This window comes from Tachyglossus aculeatus, chromosome 23 (assembly GCF_015852505.1).
Source record: "Tachyglossus aculeatus isolate mTacAcu1 chromosome 23, mTacAcu1.pri, whole genome shotgun sequence".
Lineage (NCBI taxonomy): Eukaryota > Metazoa > Chordata > Mammalia > Monotremata > Tachyglossidae > Tachyglossus > Tachyglossus aculeatus.
This window is the reverse complement of record NC_052088.1, coordinates 16,426,112-16,442,476: the sequence shown is the minus strand read 5'-3', so window position 1 is coordinate 16,442,476 and position 16,365 is coordinate 16,426,112. Positions and strand designations below refer to the sequence as shown.

Genomic DNA, 16,365 nt, shown 5'->3' with positions numbered 1-16,365 from the left:
ATTATTATTATTATTATTATATACTCTCTGCTACGGAAAATACTTTAGCATTTCCTTGACTCTTGGCCAAATGGCAAAATTCTTTCCTGAAGCGAACGTACTGCTAATGAATTCTGATTCTACTACTACTGCTGAAAACATATCCTCTGTAGTTCCCTCGTTTCATACTTTCAAAAGATCAATTTTAATTCAGCCATTTTTAGTCGAGAGTGAGATATACATAGGCAATATTACTGCTTGTCTTAAAACACGAATGCGTGAACTACAACTGGCACTGGAAACATTTTTAGGTTGCTATGCCTTTGTGAGGGAAAGCAAAGAACGCCTAGATTTGTAATTGCTGCTCTTGACTGTATATTCACTGTGGGCAGGAAACGTGTCTACCTACTCTGCGGTACTGTACTTTCAAGCGCTTAGTATAGTGCTCTGCACACAGTAAGAGCTCAATAAATACCACTGGTTGATTGATTGCTGCCACTTACGCCTCTGTTTCAGGAAGCTGAACTGCTGCCCCATAAAGTTCCTGACATTTGAGGGAGGCTAGGTAGAAAGTGACAAGAGAGAGAGGCCCAGGATTTGAGAAAGACGGCCCGAAGAGCGGTGATAGACCTGAAAGCAGTGATGCTAAATGCGACAGCACGAAGGGTAGCTACTGGCGATGGGTTGGCATACCACGCATTAGTGGCTTGGTACACGGAATTCACTTCCACATCTATTGGAGATCGCCAATTCTGTTCTCAGCGGTACTGGACAGTGTTTCCCAGACCAACCTTACATATTTCCTGATACGATGCTTAATATAAATTTAATGCCTTAGTGGAAATGCTTCTCGTTAGATTGATCCTGAAAAGAAAGTCTGTAAGTGCCCAACTAATATTCACTGTTACATTGGGAAAATAGCACCAGACTTCTTTCACGAGTTCTCCTGAAACACCTGCAGGTGTTTACAGCCTACACTTGAACAATTTTACAATAACAGAGAAAAGAAACTTCTTTGTGGGCAAGGCTATCTATTAACTCCAGAGTATCCCTCTCAAACAGTACAGTGCTCTACAATAAGCACTGGTGATTATGGTATTTATTAAGCACTTACTATGTGCCAAACTCTGGACTAAGTACTGGGGTAGATACAAGACTATCAGGTTGGACCCAGTTCCTGTCCCACGTGGGGCTCATAAACTAAGTACGAGGGAGTAGAATTTAATCCCCCTTTTACAGATGAGGACACTGGGGCACAGAGAAGTTAAGTGACTTGTCCAAAGTCACGCAGCAGACAAGTGGCAGCGCCTGGATTAAAACGCACATCCTCTGACTCCCAAGCCTGTGCTCTTTCCACTAGGCCCCATTGCTTTGGTGGCCACCCATATGACTACTTAAAGTTTTGCCAGACTATCAGGGCTACTTGGGCAACTGGAGCTGCTATTTTGCATTTAGTGGCTAAACTGCTAACCCTACAACAATTATGGCAGTTTGTTTATTCCTCCTAATCCTGCCAAACACTCTGCCAAGTGTCAGGCTGATCATCATCCTCCTGATGGTCCACTGTACACGAAGTGCTCAGAAAGACCTCAGGCTCTTTTTGCCCTGGAAAATGTGACTGTTTCAATTGCCCAACAGGAATGGATGACTAACTCCTCTGCTCTACAGAGAATGGGGTCAATTCCTGGGTAGGATTAAACTCTTTTAGAGAAGGAATTGGGGAAGACTAAACGATTCCATCTGTGTAGTCTACACTACAAGGCAAGTCTCAATTCCTGGAAATATAGTCAGGGCTTTTTAAATTAACTGTAAGCCCCTTGAGGGCAGGAATCATTTCTGCCAAATATGGTGTACTGTACTCTCCCAGCGCTTAAGTGCTCAATTAATACCATTAATTGATTTACTGTTTAAAATTGATACAATATCCAAATATACATTTTGCCTATTACCTTCAGTAGATTCCCTTGCTCTTCTCCACAATGCGAAGTTAGAAACCTATCAGGAAATATATGCTGCTGGACCATTCGTTGTTACATAATCATTACATGGAAAAACCTTATTTATGGTATTTACTATCTGCCAGGCATTGTACGAAATGCTAGGGTAGATATAACCTAATCAGGTTGGACACATTCCATGTCCCAGATGATAATAATAATAATAATGTTCATATTTGTTAAGCGCTTGCTATGTGCCAAGCACTGTTCTAAGCGCTGGGTACTGTTCTAAGCGCTGGGCACTGTCCTAAATGCTGGATAAGGCTCACAGTCTTAACCCGCATTTTATAGATGAGGTTACTGAGGCGCAGAGAAATTAAATGACTTGCCTAAGATCACAGAGCAGGTACGTGGCACAGCCAGGATTAAAACCCAGGTCCATGCTCTTCCCACTAGACCACACTGCTTCACACTGACTAACCACAGTGACTGCTTCCTTTTTCTTTCTTCTTTAAATCCGGTTTTAGGTAGGTTGGGAGTGACTGATAAAATTTAGGGTTTCAGGGTGGTAGAAAGGGAGGAAAAGTGACTTCACTGAAGCTGTTCTCTAAAGCAATAAAAAAAACAGTTTTGGGTACTTACTTTCCCACATGCTCGACAATGGTGACGTCTTTTTGTAAAAGTAAACCTGACTTGGCAGTTCATACAGTTTGGTGCTTCCGAATCAGGAACCCAGGAAGGCTGCTTGTGTCCCAGAACCATTCCTTCTTTACAAGTTCTTTCAGCTAAAGAAACTGCTTCTGTGCTTGTCGAAAAGCTATTCTCTCCGTTTTCCAAGTTATTTGCTAGGTCAGCAGGGACAGAGGTGCAGCTCGCGTTAGGCTCAATTCTAGTTTCTCCAGGACAGACTGTTGGGGCAGTGGAATTCACTAGCTGATCATCAGCTTCTGTCCTATTTTGTGCTTTTAGTTTGTTTGACTCCTTTGGAGTAATAGTTTTTGACGGGAGGGTACACAACTGTTTAGGCCTGGCCCCTCCAGCATGTATAGTTTGACCGTTGATGCTAGAGGCTGAAAGTTCATCAGCAACTTCTGCCACGTTATCAGACGCCTCTTTCTGAGGCAAAATTGTGCTTTGTTCTCCTGAAAACAGACCTTCGCTTTCCGATTCACCTCGTGCATCAATTGTTTCACCACTTCTAGTCCTGTCGGAAGCCTCTTCATCTTCACTTCTTAAAGACGCATTAGCAGTTTCTTCAACTGATGGCTCTTTAGCATTTATTTCGTGCATTTGAGATTGCAGATCGCCAACAACTTCTAAAGACTTTCTAGTCGAGGTCTGAAGAGTCTGCTCTGTGAGAAAGGCATCCAGCTCAGCATCGCTGATTAGGGCTTGGCCTTTTATGGCATCATCGATACTAAAGTCTTCTAAACCCTGACTGAGAATATCCTTACTTGATACAGTATCATTTTCATGATGGTCATTAAATAAAGGGGAGACACAACCACAAGTCTCCAAAGAGTCTGCAGCAATAGGAAGATTGGTGTGACATTGGGAAAACTCAGTTGTGCCAACCATTTGGTCATTATCCGCCACCCGGTCTTTCACCTTTTCAACAAAGGACTCCTCAGCTCTGTTTGCACATTCTTCCAGCTCAGAAGGTTCAGTCATTGTGAATAAATCCCCATGGAGACCCCCACTTTTTGGTACATCTTTGTGTACCGTCTCATCTTCTACAGTGCCATCTTCTTGCCCAATTTGAGAAACACAATCACTTTGGGCTTTAGTTTCAATTAACGATCCACACAAAGACATAGATATTGAAAGACAGGACAATGATGACTGAACATCACCACAAGAACCACTTTGTACCATATCATTGTTATCTGTAAGAACCAAGGTGCGTGAGTTTTCCTCTGTGGATTCTTCCTTTAAAGGGGATAAAAAGCAATCAGGTAATCTAATATTTCTATCAGGAGGACATAACTCTTTACTTTTGGGGAGGTCACAAGGCACACCAGTCACAGCACCTTCTTTTGAATCTGTTGTTTCTGTCTTCCCTGTATGTATATCCTGTCTTAAGCAACCATCATCTTTTAATAATTCACAAGGCAACTTCTTGGGTATTGTGTCATCTTTGGAATTAAGTGTTTTCGAATTCTGCTGTGTCAAAGCAGTGTTAAGGCCAGCAATTTGTTCTAAGTTATGTATTTTGTTTTCCCTTAAATTTCCTGCTATCTTGTAATCACATGAGTCCAAAAGTGCAGTATCCAAATGATTACACGGTTTTAAATCCAACTTTCTGGCTGCCAAGTGTTCTGTGTTTTGTAATGGGGAGTGGCCACCATTCTGTTCCTCCTCAATGGCAGCATTATAACCATAATCTTCCAATGACGTGCAAATGGTAGATGGAAGGGAAGATAAATCCAAACCTATCAGAGAATCCTTACCAGACTGGAAATCATCTGGCTGTAATGCCCGGCTATCCTCATGACTACTTGTGGTAAGAACCGTAAGAACCAAATTATCTGTGTCACTGACAAGATCACAGACAGGTACACTACATCGCCCTTGACCAGAAGGCTGAATTTCATCTGAAGAACCACCGTCCACCGTAGAAAGAAGATCGGTTCCTGTTGCTTTTTTTTCATTTTGCACAGAGGAGGTCACTCCCTCGAGATTCTTTCCATTTGTTGTCATCTGATTTGTAATAAAAATTGCTTGCGATGACGAACGACTGCTAAGATGCTGTTGAATTTTAGGTGCAAGTGAAGCTGGTTGAAAAGGCGGCAATTCTGAAGAATCTGACCGTGAAACTTCTGTTTGATAGTGCTCATGCTCATCTATTTAAAGTGGATACAAAAAGGTCAGAACTTTAATTTTTTTTCTTCATTTTAATCAATAAATAGAAAAGCAGCATCCTTCAGCTAAAAACAAGCAAAGAACATTTTCTAAGTTTTTTAAAGTTAACTGCTTTTCCCAGGTATTTTTCTAACCATTTCTAAATAGTCTCATTTTCCCCCAATAGCACGTGAAATGAACAAACCTGCATTCTTTTCAAAATCATCAAGCACCTTGTCCAAATCACAGACTGCTGCTTTAAAATAACTATCCATCCTAATTATGCGGGGTTTTATGAGAATTTAGCCCTTTGGTACCTGCAAAATAAGATGTGCAATGTTTTATTTGTTAAAAGGAAGAGATTCAAAGCAGTATTAAAAAAAACTGCAACGAAACAAAAAAAAATACAACAAATGTCCCCCATGGAATCACTATTTTATTTAACAAGATGTTTTCAGAATGTTGATGATGGTTTTAAAAAGTTAAAACTACATTAACTCATCTCATCAGTGTTACCTGTAAACTGTACTCTCACTGGGCTACGTTCTCATCTTTCTCACCGCTATCCTCCGACTCCCCTATTAGGATGCTTTCCCTGATTAATCTCTCATCTCCCCACCTTATTTTCCCCTTTTACGCACTTCCATTTCACTTAAACGTATTTACTGAACTCTTACAATGCGCAGAGCACTGCACTAAGCGCTTGGGAGAGCACAATACAATAGAATTAGCAGACATGTTCCCAGCCCACAACAAGCTTAGACGCTGGGGTACTTGCATCCCACCCACGCACTTCATTTATGTACATATATTTGTATTCTTTCGCTTCCCCCTACCTGTAATTTATTTTAGTGTCTGTCTTCCCATTAGTTTGTTACTTTGAGGGCAGAGATCATGTCTACTAACACTTCTGCATTCTCCCGTGAGCTTAGTTTGATGCTGTGCCAGAGTAAGCACTCAAAAACTACTGTTGACTGATTGAAAAAGCATCAAATGGCAAAACCACATCACGAGAGTGAAACTCTAAAACAGTAAGTTCACCAGCACTGAGGCGATGCTTTTCAAAAGTACAGCTTAACAAGGAGGACATGTGAGGAACCTGGGTGAAATGACATAGGACATACCCAGGAACGGAGAACAGAAGAAACACTGGATGAAATTGTCCCAGTACGGTAACATATTTGTGGGAGATAACTGAACTAGATCAACCAGTTTGGCACGGGGCAGTCAGGCTGCTGTCCACAAGCAAAGGCTTCAAGAAAGACTGGAATATCAAGACACAAATTCAAAAACAGTTGTAGATACTGGTAGTGCCTAATAATAGTAATTACTAGGTGCTCACTATGTGTGAAGCACTGGGGAGATACCAAGAGAATACCATCCCTGTCTCAGATGGGGCGCACAGACTAAGATGGAAAGAGAAGAGGTATTTTATTCCCATATTACAGAGGAGGAAACTGAAGAATGGAGATGTTAAGATAGTGATGTGACTTGCCCAGAGTCACACAGCAGGCAAGTTCCAGAGCTGGGACTAGAACCTGGGTCTCCTGACTTCCAGTCCTGTGCTTCCTCCATTAGGCAATGCAACCTCACAAAGCATCAGCACGGCAAAGGACAAACTTTATGGACGGGGCAGAATGGACTATCGGTTGCATAAAGATCTTGTCCGTAACATCACCTTGAAATACTACGAGCAGTATACTTACCTGTCCACATTCAATCCTGTCCACATCTATATGAACCTACATAGATTTACGACTGACAATGCTGTACTGGATTCTACTTTATGTTCCTACAAGTAATACACGGAAACAGAAAAATCAATCCATTCATCAGTGGTATTTATTGAGCACTCTGTGTGTGCGCAGAGCCCTGTACTAAGTGCTTGGGGGAGTACAATACAACAGAGTTGGTAGATACATTCCCTGCCCAGAGCACAGAGTTTGTGATTCCTTTCATCTCATGGTGTCACTCTCTTGTAACCTCCCCAGCGCTTAGAACAGTGCTTTGCACATAGTAAGCGCTTAATAAATGCCATCATCATCTTCATCCACTGTAAGCTCATCCCTCTGGACTGTAAGATCACTGTTGACAGGTAATGTGTCTATTGTCATATTGTATTCTCCCAAGCACTTAGTACAGTGCTTTGAACACAGGAAGTGCTCAGTAAATGCTACAGAATGAGTGAATAAATGCCCACCAGGGACTTTAGTACAACCTCTCTCAATATTCTTAAATCGACAAATAAAACATGCAATCCAAGCAAACGACATACACTCCCTATACTGTACTGCCTGCCTTGGGTTGATTGCTTTGGAAATAAGTTCTCTAAACAGCAATAAAAACGTTATGGTGGAACACCAGGAACAGCATTTTTTTTTAAAGGCCATGTTTCAAAAAAATTATTGTTTCACAAAGACCTCACTGCTCAATATCAATTTAAATTAAATCCAGGCAGTGGTTTGAAGAGCTTCCTACCCCTCTACCACTGGAACTGCCAGCGGCCCCTTCTCCACCTAGGAGGGTGAGGAACAGTGGCAACACAAGGCACAAGTGGGGAAGATTGAATAAGGTTTTGTAATTCAGTGGTTTTTAAACAAATGGTAAAATGTTAGACAGTTTTAGACTGTGAGCCCACTGTTGGGTAGGGACCGTCTCTATATGGTGCCAACTTGTACTTCCCAAGCGCTTAGTACAGTGCTCTGCACACAGTAAGCGCTCAATAAATACGATTGATTGATTGATGTAAGGTACACCTAAAAATTCTTAATAAAAGTGACAGATACTTTTAGAAGGAGCCTTGGTCCATGTAGGTCCTACATGTTCATGTCAAAAAAAAGCCCTGGATTCCTCATCAATATATTGATCAATTGTATTTACAGAGTGCTTACTATGTGCTGACCACTGTTCTAAGCACTTGGGAGAGTACAGTGTGGCTCAGTGGAAAGAGCACGGGCTTGGGCATCAGGTCATGGGTTCTAATTCTGGCTCCGCCACTTATCAGCTGTGTGACTTTGAGCAAGTCACAACTTCTCTGTGCCTCAGTTCCCTCATCTGGAAAATGGGGATTAGGACTGAGCCCCATGGGGGACAACCTGATTACCTTGTCTCTCCCCCAGCGTTTAGAACAGTGCTTGGCACATAGTAAGCACTTAAATACCAAAATTATTATTATTACAAGAGAATTAGCAGATACGTCACCTGCTCGTAATGAGTTCTTGACATTCAGAACAATGATAATTACAACACAATTTGCTAGGTTGGTCTCACGCAGAGGATGGATTAGAATACCAAAATGATGAGCTGAAGTAGAAGTGAAAGGACATCTTTGAAGATTAGGGAAAATTCTTCCCAAAAGGCCCATATGTCTTGTTGCAACACAATGCAGCGTGGGAAGAAACAGATGTGTGCAGTTTCACAAATTAGTTTCGGGGAACTGAGGGGGCTTCCGCAATTTGGAACTATTTTAGAAGGTAACGTATAAAACAGCTGTTCGGGTCACAAACGGAAGGGTAGCCTTCACGAGTCAATCAATCAATTTTATTTATTGAGCTCTTACTGTGTGCAGAGCACTGTACTAAAGCTCTTGGGAAAGTACAAAACAAAACAGTTGGCGGATGTGATCCCTGCCCACAAGGAGCTTACAGCCTACACAGGGAGATAGATTTTGAAATAGATTGTTCCCAGCCCATCAGCAGGGGCTGTGTCAGTGGTGTGGAGCTAATTAATCAATTGGGTAGGGACTGTCTCTATATGTTGCCAACTTGTACTTCCCAAGCGCTTAGTACAGTGCTCTGCACACAGTAAGCGCTCAATAAATACGATTGAATGAATGAATGGTTTGAGCTTCCGGGGTTTTACCCATATTAATTCTGTCACAGTTGATCAATTAAGTTACTGTAATTGGGCAAAAAAAACCCAACCCAAAAACGCTGATACTTGCACTATTGTCAATGGATTAGACATATTTTGGAACGCGACACCTGGAAAGTTCAGTCATTTTTAAATGATCACAGCTTATTTTTCCCTTCACCCCCGCTTTAGAGTTGAAAATTTCTTTGAGTAAGTGGTAATCATGGTTAGGTTTTCTGTATTTCTGGGATGAATCTTTCTACCAATATTCATCTCAAAAATCAAGATGTGGGTATTCTTAAATTTTGGTTTTAGCACTAAGAGTCATCATGGGACTCTAAACGACAACTGAAAATTGCCTTAACAGTTACAGTGCTACCAAAGTAGCTCTGTTCATTCCCCGTCAGCATTTATTGCACAGAGCGTTGTGCCAGGATCTTGGGAACACAGAATAAAAGACGTGGTCCCTGACCTCAAGCAGTTTAACAAATAAGAACAAACTGAACCAAACTGCAAGCTTTTTGACACCAAGTTATCATTTACCCATTTACACGAAACTGCAAATGCTGAAGAGGAACACTAGCACACAAGAAACACATGCCGTGCAGATGGATGTGAGTCATACAAATCAAAGCTAAAATTAAATCCAACTTCTTAAAAGTTAAAGAAGTTTTTGTTGTTTTTTGGGGGGGGGGGGTTATACATTGTACTGTCACTTACGGAAAGTTGCAAACTTTGCCACGTTCCCCTATTTCATCTAAATGAAACCCTATAGTTTCGTTGTCTGTCTCCCCCTTCTAGACCGTGAGCCCGCTGTTGGGTAGGGACCGTCTCTATATGTTGCCAACTTGGACTTCCCAAGCGCTTAGTACAGTGCTCTGCACACGGTAGGTGCTCAATAAATACGACTGAATGAATGGTGAGTTCCTGATAGCCTGCGGATAGGAATTAATACCATTTTTAAAAATTTCAAGGCTTCTCTATTTTAAAAATATCAACATGCATATAAGTCACTGGAGAAAAAGTAAACTGGATGAGGAAATATTTCCAGTTCATATTTCATGGAGAAATCATAAACGTTTGGATTTAATGGCTTTTGGAAAAATATTCAAAGTATCCCTTAACATTTCATTACAAAAAGAAATTAGCTTTCTAAATGCATTCAAGATTAAGTTAAGTAGGAGTCCCAAATGTTTCTTTAAACTAATAATGATGCTGCTGGCTTCTGCAGAACATTGCGGTCATTAAATGGACAAATGAGCTATCCTTATGTTCACTGGCTTCAATCAATCAGGGGTATTTTCATTCATTTTTCATTCAATCGTATTTTTTGAGCGCTTACTGTGTGTTATTAAACTCTTCTTGGGTACTAAGTGTTTCTGGGAGTAAAACAGAGCAAGTACACATAATCCAGGCCTTCAAGGAGGTTGTAGACTGACGGGGGAGAGACACAGTAAAATACATTTTAGGTAGGGGAAACGATGGAATATAATGATATCTACGTGATGCCGTGGGGAGTGGAGTTGAGCACCTAAATATTTAGGGGGTATGGATCCAAGTGCAGTAAGGAGGGAAAGTAAATTAAAGAAAGGTGAGTTTAGTAGGGCTTTGAAGATGGGGAGAGTGGTGGTCTGTCCGATATAAGGGGGGAGGGAGCTCCAGGCAGGAGAGAGGGTATAAGCACGGAGTCAAGAGTGAGAGAGATCAATCGTATTTATTGAGTGCTTACTGTGTGCAGAGCACTGTACTAAGCGCTTGGGAAGTACAAGGTGGCAACACACAGAGACAGTCCCTACCCAACAGCGGGCTCACAGTCTAGAGATGAGAGTGAGGCACAGTGAGAAGGCTGGTGTAAGAGGACCAAAGTGTGGGGGCTAGGCTGTAGGGGAAGAATGAAAATGCGGTAGCAGGGAAGGAGCTGATTGAGTGCCTTAAAGTTGCTGGTCAGGGACCTCTTTCTGATGCTGAGATGGATGGGCAACCATTGAAAGTTACTGAGGACTGGAGACATGAGCAGAATGATTTCAGAAAAATGATTTGGGCAGCCGAGTGAAATATGGACTGCAAGCAAGGAGGCTGATGCAGTAGTTGAAATGGGATATGACAACTGTGGTAAGTCATCTGAATGGAGGAGAAAAGGGTTGGATTCTGGAGATGTGAGGAAGAAGAACCGACAGAGGCACAGATGACAATTGGCGGAGTTGGGATTTGAACCCATGACCGCTGACTCCAAAGCCCGTGCTCTTTCCACTGAGCCACGCCGCTTCTCTGCTTCAGAGGTCATAACATCACCTCTGTGATGGGACATATCTATTCTATTTATTTTATTCTGTTAGTATGTTTGGTTTTGTTCTCTGTCTCCGCCTTTTACACTGTGAGCCCACTGTTGGGTAGGGACTGTCTCTATATGTTGCCAATTTGTACTTCCCAAGCGCTTAGTACAGTGCTCTGCACATAGTAAGTGCTCAATAAATACGATTGATGATGATGACAGGATTTGGTAAATGACTGAATGATTGATAGAGAAGCAGCGATGGCTCAGTGGAAAGAACCCGGGCTTTGGAGTCAGAGGTCGTGGGTTCAAATCCCGGCTCCGTCAGTTGTCAGCTGTGTGACTTTGGGCAAGTTACTTGACTTCTCTGTGCCTCAGTTATCTCATCTGTAAAATGGGGATGAAGATTGTGAGCCCCATGTGGGACAACCTGATTATCTTGTATCTACCCCAGTGCTTAGAACAGTGCTTTGCACATAGTAAGCGCTTAACAAATACCAACATTATTATTATTATTATGGGTTCAAATCCCGGCTCCACCAATTGTCAGCTGTGTGACTTTGGGCAAGTCACTTGACTTCTCTGTGCCTCAGTTACCTCATCTGTAAAATGGGGATTAAGACTGTGAGCCCCACCGTGGGGCAACCTGATCACCTTGTAGAGAAGCAGCATGGCTCAGGGGAAAGAGCACGGGCTTTGGAGTCAGATGTCATGGGTTCGAATCCCGACTCCGCCACATGTCTGCTGTGTGATCTTGGGCAAGTCACTTAACTTCTCTGGGCCTCAGTTACCTCATCTGTAAAATGGGGATGAAGACTGTGAGCCCCACATGGGACAACCTGATCACCCTGTATCCTCCCCAGAGCTTAGAACAGTGCTTTGCACATAGTAAGTGCTTAACAAATGCCAATTATTATTATTATTATTATTGCAACCTCCCCAGAGCTTAGAACAGTGCTTTGCACATAGTAAGTGCTTAACAAATGCCAATTATTATTATTATTATTCTTATTGCAACCTCCCCAGCATTTAGAACAGTGGTTTGCACATAGTAAGCACTTAATAAATGCCATTATTATTATTATTATTATATGTGGGTAAAGGAGAGATGTCATTATCCATGACCAAAGTTGGGACCTTCTAAGACAAAGGAGGATGGTGGTATTGTCAAGAGAGATGGGAAAGTTGGGGGAGGAGTAGGTTTGGGTGGGAAGCTGAGGAGTTCAGTTTGAGGTGCCAGGAGGACATCCAAGTGTGGCTTGTATAATACTCTCCCAAGCACCTAGTACAGTGCTCTACACACAATTAGCACTCAATAAATACCACTGATTGATCGCCACACACAATCTTACATACTTTTAAGGTAAAACACAACTTCCTATATCCAAGAGGATTGACGAATTACATATAGCAATATGAATACAGTAACACAGAGGTAGAAATAGGGATCAGATGTCAACGCAACTTGTACTTCCCAAGCGCTTAGTACAGTGCTCTGCACACAGTAAGCGCTCAATAAATACGATTGAATGAACAATAGAATATCATAAAAATGACTATAAAGGATATAATTGGCATGTACATGATTTTGTTTACTATGTGCCACCCAACATGCTGAGCACTTGGGTAAAGGAGATAATCATATCAAACAATCTCTGTCCCACTAGGGGTTCAAAAGTTTAGATGGAGTATGAGGCAATTGTTTCCGAACAGATTTCAAAGGGTAAATGAAATAATAAGGGTAATTAAGGAAGGCAGCATAGCTTAGTGGATAAATCACAGGGCTGGGAGTCAGAGAGATGTGGGTTCTAATCCCATCTCTTCTACCTGTCTGTTGGTTGACCTTGGGCAAGACACAACTTCTCTATGCCTCAGTCACCTCATCTGTAAAATGGGGATTAAGACTGTGAGCCCCATGTCAAACTGGAACTGTGTCCAACCTGACTGGTCTTGCATCTACCTCAGTGCTTAATAATGGGCCTGGCAGATAATAAGCACTTAAATACTATATAAGTACTTGGAGGGAAAATTCTGCAGAATTTTTCTTGGTATAAAAAGAGAACCTTGAGGGAAAAAAAAAGAATCAAAGTCTTCTGTGCTTAAAAAGTCTACTGTCGTCAAGTAACCTGAATACATATACCAGAATCACCAACCAGGCCCTATCTCAGATCTGAAGGGTCTGCCTGTTTTGAGTACTGTCAGGAAACAGAACCTGTTTCTCGGGTGACAAGGCTGACATTTAGTAAAGGATTTTACGACTCTCCATTGCTAAAAAAAAAAAAATTGTGGCTGGACTTTTCATATAATATTAATAGTGTCTGTGCTCAGAAAATCATAATATAGTTCCAGTCACGGAAATGATCTTACAGGCCTGGTTTTTGTACCACTGAGCAAAGGAAAAATTAAGGAACATCATCTCGACACTTTACAGTAGTATGAATCAAGTACCTCCTACCTTCAACAGGCCAAAACTATGACAATTACTCAGCAGACTTAGCATCTTGAAGAAACTAAGATCACAGGATTGCAAGGTTGATACTGCTGATTGTGTTTTTCTGATCCCATCCACTTCCTAATCATCAGCAGCAGACAGCATCACTGATTCGGTCACATCTCCTCCAAGAGGCCTTCCCTGATTAGGCCTCTTCTCCCTGACTCGCTCTCCCTTCTGCATCATCTACGCACTTGGATCTGTGACTTTTGTGTACTGAATATCTGCCCCGTGGCACTTAAGTACATATCTTTAAATTAGATATTATAAATGTATTCATATTGTCTGTCTCATTATGGACAGTGACCATGTCTGCTACTTTTGCTGTATTGTACTCTCCCAAGTGCTTAGTACAGTGTTCTGCATATAGTAAGTATTCAAATAGCACTGACTGGTCCAGTTTTATTCAATCTATTTGAATCAGTCATGCACGAACAGAAAATTCAGAGCCTGTGCTGGTAATGGCAAGATCAAGACAAGTTCCACCTGGATAATCCCAGAAAAACAATTTTACCACTGGAAACAGAGATGAAAGTCATTACTGCATTCAATTTTGTGCCCAGTGAATATCAAACTATACTGATTTAGTCAATTTGAAATTTAACTTCCCCAGGAGACAAGGAACATGACTAATTCCCCCCTGTGCATTTTCTCCCGGCACTCAGTATAGAGCTCTGCACAAAGTGAGTACTTAATACTATTACTACTACCAAAAAAAAGTATTTCTGCAAAACTAGCAGCCTAAGTCAGACATCAACACAGCACCCCTACTTTGCAGGCATTTAGTTTTAAGGCTTGATGCCATCTAATAAATTTGCACATAATAAGAGCTCAATAAGTACTACTGATTGGGACTTCATATAATTTCTGGACTAGCTGAGAAAAAAGCAAGGCACAGACGTTACTATTCAGACTTTCTAGATGAGCTGTGAAGGGTTTGGTCCCTGAGGGTCACACCGACAGACCAACTAGCGTTGAGGACAGCGCAAGGAGTCGAGTGCTTAGTACAGTGCTCTGCACACAGTAAACACTCAATAAATACGATTGAATGAATGAATGAATGAGTGGACGTGCAGTCCACGAAGGAAAACTGCAATTGGTGAATCGGTGCCAAGTCTTGCACACAGCTGTAATCCAGCACACAGGCTAAATGTTGCAGCACGGAGGAACAAAAGCTTCGAAGTTTTAACCATACGGAGAACACACACCAACATCGTTCACAGCGATATAGGCAATTATATCTTCCACAATGACATGATCAGGAAACACCACTGAGATGACTAAAGTCAAAAGATTAGAGACAATCAATAATTAAAAACCAAGATATACGTTTGCTAGGTGAAATTCAGAAATATTTTTAGAGACAAAAATCTATGTACTAATATGTACATAAAACAATATTTGGGCAGAATTTATGGCTTACAAGTACAATTAAATTGCATGAATCTCCTTTACTAAAGGCATTATCCTCAAGGTAAAGTCTACGGTAGATATTAAATTCCCTGGTCTTAAGCGGTTTTGTAATAGCCTTTACATTACTATTGCACAACATTCACAATCTTGAATATATACACTATGTATTTCAATGCACAAGTGAAAATGATGTGCCCTTAGAAGACTGAACTGAACAACTGGAAGATCTGGAATGTAACACACAGAAAAATATCTGTTTATATTGCAGAAACAAGCATGTTAAGAAAATCTAACAACTGTAATTTCTGGGTGTTGAGCAAAACTAACAGAGCCTAGGCAGAAAAAGAGGGCAAACAGTTAAAAGAACCACACAGGGAGAGTTCACTCCAATTCTATGCAAACACTTGGTCCAAACAGAAACAACCCTAGCATAACAACCATCAACCACTAATCTTTAGACTGCTAACAAATCAAGTTTATGGAATGTCACGTTACAAAATCAAGGACACTTTTTAGCTCCCGCTAAGTAATCAATGCCTGCAAGTAGCTTGCATAAATTACCAAAAAAAGTTAAAGAATTTATGAGAAAAATCGGTAGAAAAAACATTGCCACTTCATTTCTCACTACATACTTTCAAAATCTACCCAGAGGCTGTCTCCTTATGCTCACTGTGGGCAGGGAACGTGTCTGCCAATTCTACTGTATCATACTCTTCCAAGTGCTCTGCACATAGTAAGCACTCAATATATAGCATTGATAAAGATTTTAAGATACAAACTAGTAGTATTTAAGCTACCTACTTACCTAGCTGGTTTCTTTTTTAAAAAGGCGCAAAACCGAAGGCAATACTTTTAATATCCCTTTCAGTGCCGTGAATACTAAAGCTGGGGTAAATGCCCCTCCCTTCCCATTTTTATTCAGTAGTTCAATATTATTAAACACTAATCAATTAGTGGCATTTACTAAGTGTGTACTGTGTGCAGAGCACAGTGCCAAGCATTTGGGAGAGTAGAACACAACAGCGTTGGTACAGAAGTTCCCTGCCCACAAGAAGCTCACAGTCTAGAGGAGGAGACAGACAATAAAATTATTATTATTAAGAGACTAACTGTACATTACTGTGAGTCTTAAAGGTGCTTAAAAACCTGCTGGTTTCCTAGGTCCTGGAAAACTACCTAGAAGTGATATAAAAAGGGAATATAGGCCAGCCATTAAGATCAAACTGACGTATAATATCTATCATCTTTGTATTACCACCTGTGAGGCACAAAACCTTAACTCCCCAACCACAGTGTCAGAATGTAATTCTTCCGTTTTTACATTCCTCACCTGAAGTCCATGAATGGTCACAGGGGACTTCCCCCAACTGTTTTTTATTATTATGAAGGCAGTAGAAGTCAATCAACTGCATTTAAGTGCTCTGTGCAGAGCACTGTACTAAGCGCTTGGGACAGTACAATAAAAGAGAGTTGGTAGACATGATCCATGACCACAAGGAGTTTACAGTCTATGGGGGAGACATTAAAATATGTCACGGAATGAGGAAATACTTGAATATAAGGATATTTACTTAAGTGCT

At 41.2% G+C, this 16,365-nt stretch overlaps 1 protein-coding gene across 8 annotated transcripts in view; it reads right to left on the bottom strand.

The window, feature by feature from the left end:
* The window catches only part of ZFYVE16 (zinc finger FYVE-type containing 16), a 66,526-nt gene that overhangs the window by 38,056 nt on the left and 12,105 nt on the right, over positions 1–16,365 (bottom strand). For 6 of the 8 annotated variants that reach the window (XM_038765470.1, XM_038765469.1, XM_038765472.1 and 3 more), the window contains exons 2-3: positions 4,963–5,074; positions 2,559–4,759 (exon numbers count right to left, since the gene is read on the bottom strand). In XM_038765470.1, the coding sequence (XP_038621398.1) occupies positions 2,559–4,759; positions 4,963–5,032 (2,271 nt within the window). In that variant the 5' untranslated portion in view covers positions 5,033–5,074. Of the gene's footprint in view, positions 1–2,558; positions 4,760–4,962; positions 5,075–6,463; positions 6,528–16,365 lie in introns of those variants that run through there. The other 2 variants (XM_038765471.1, XM_038765474.1) reach the window with 2 other exon arrangements.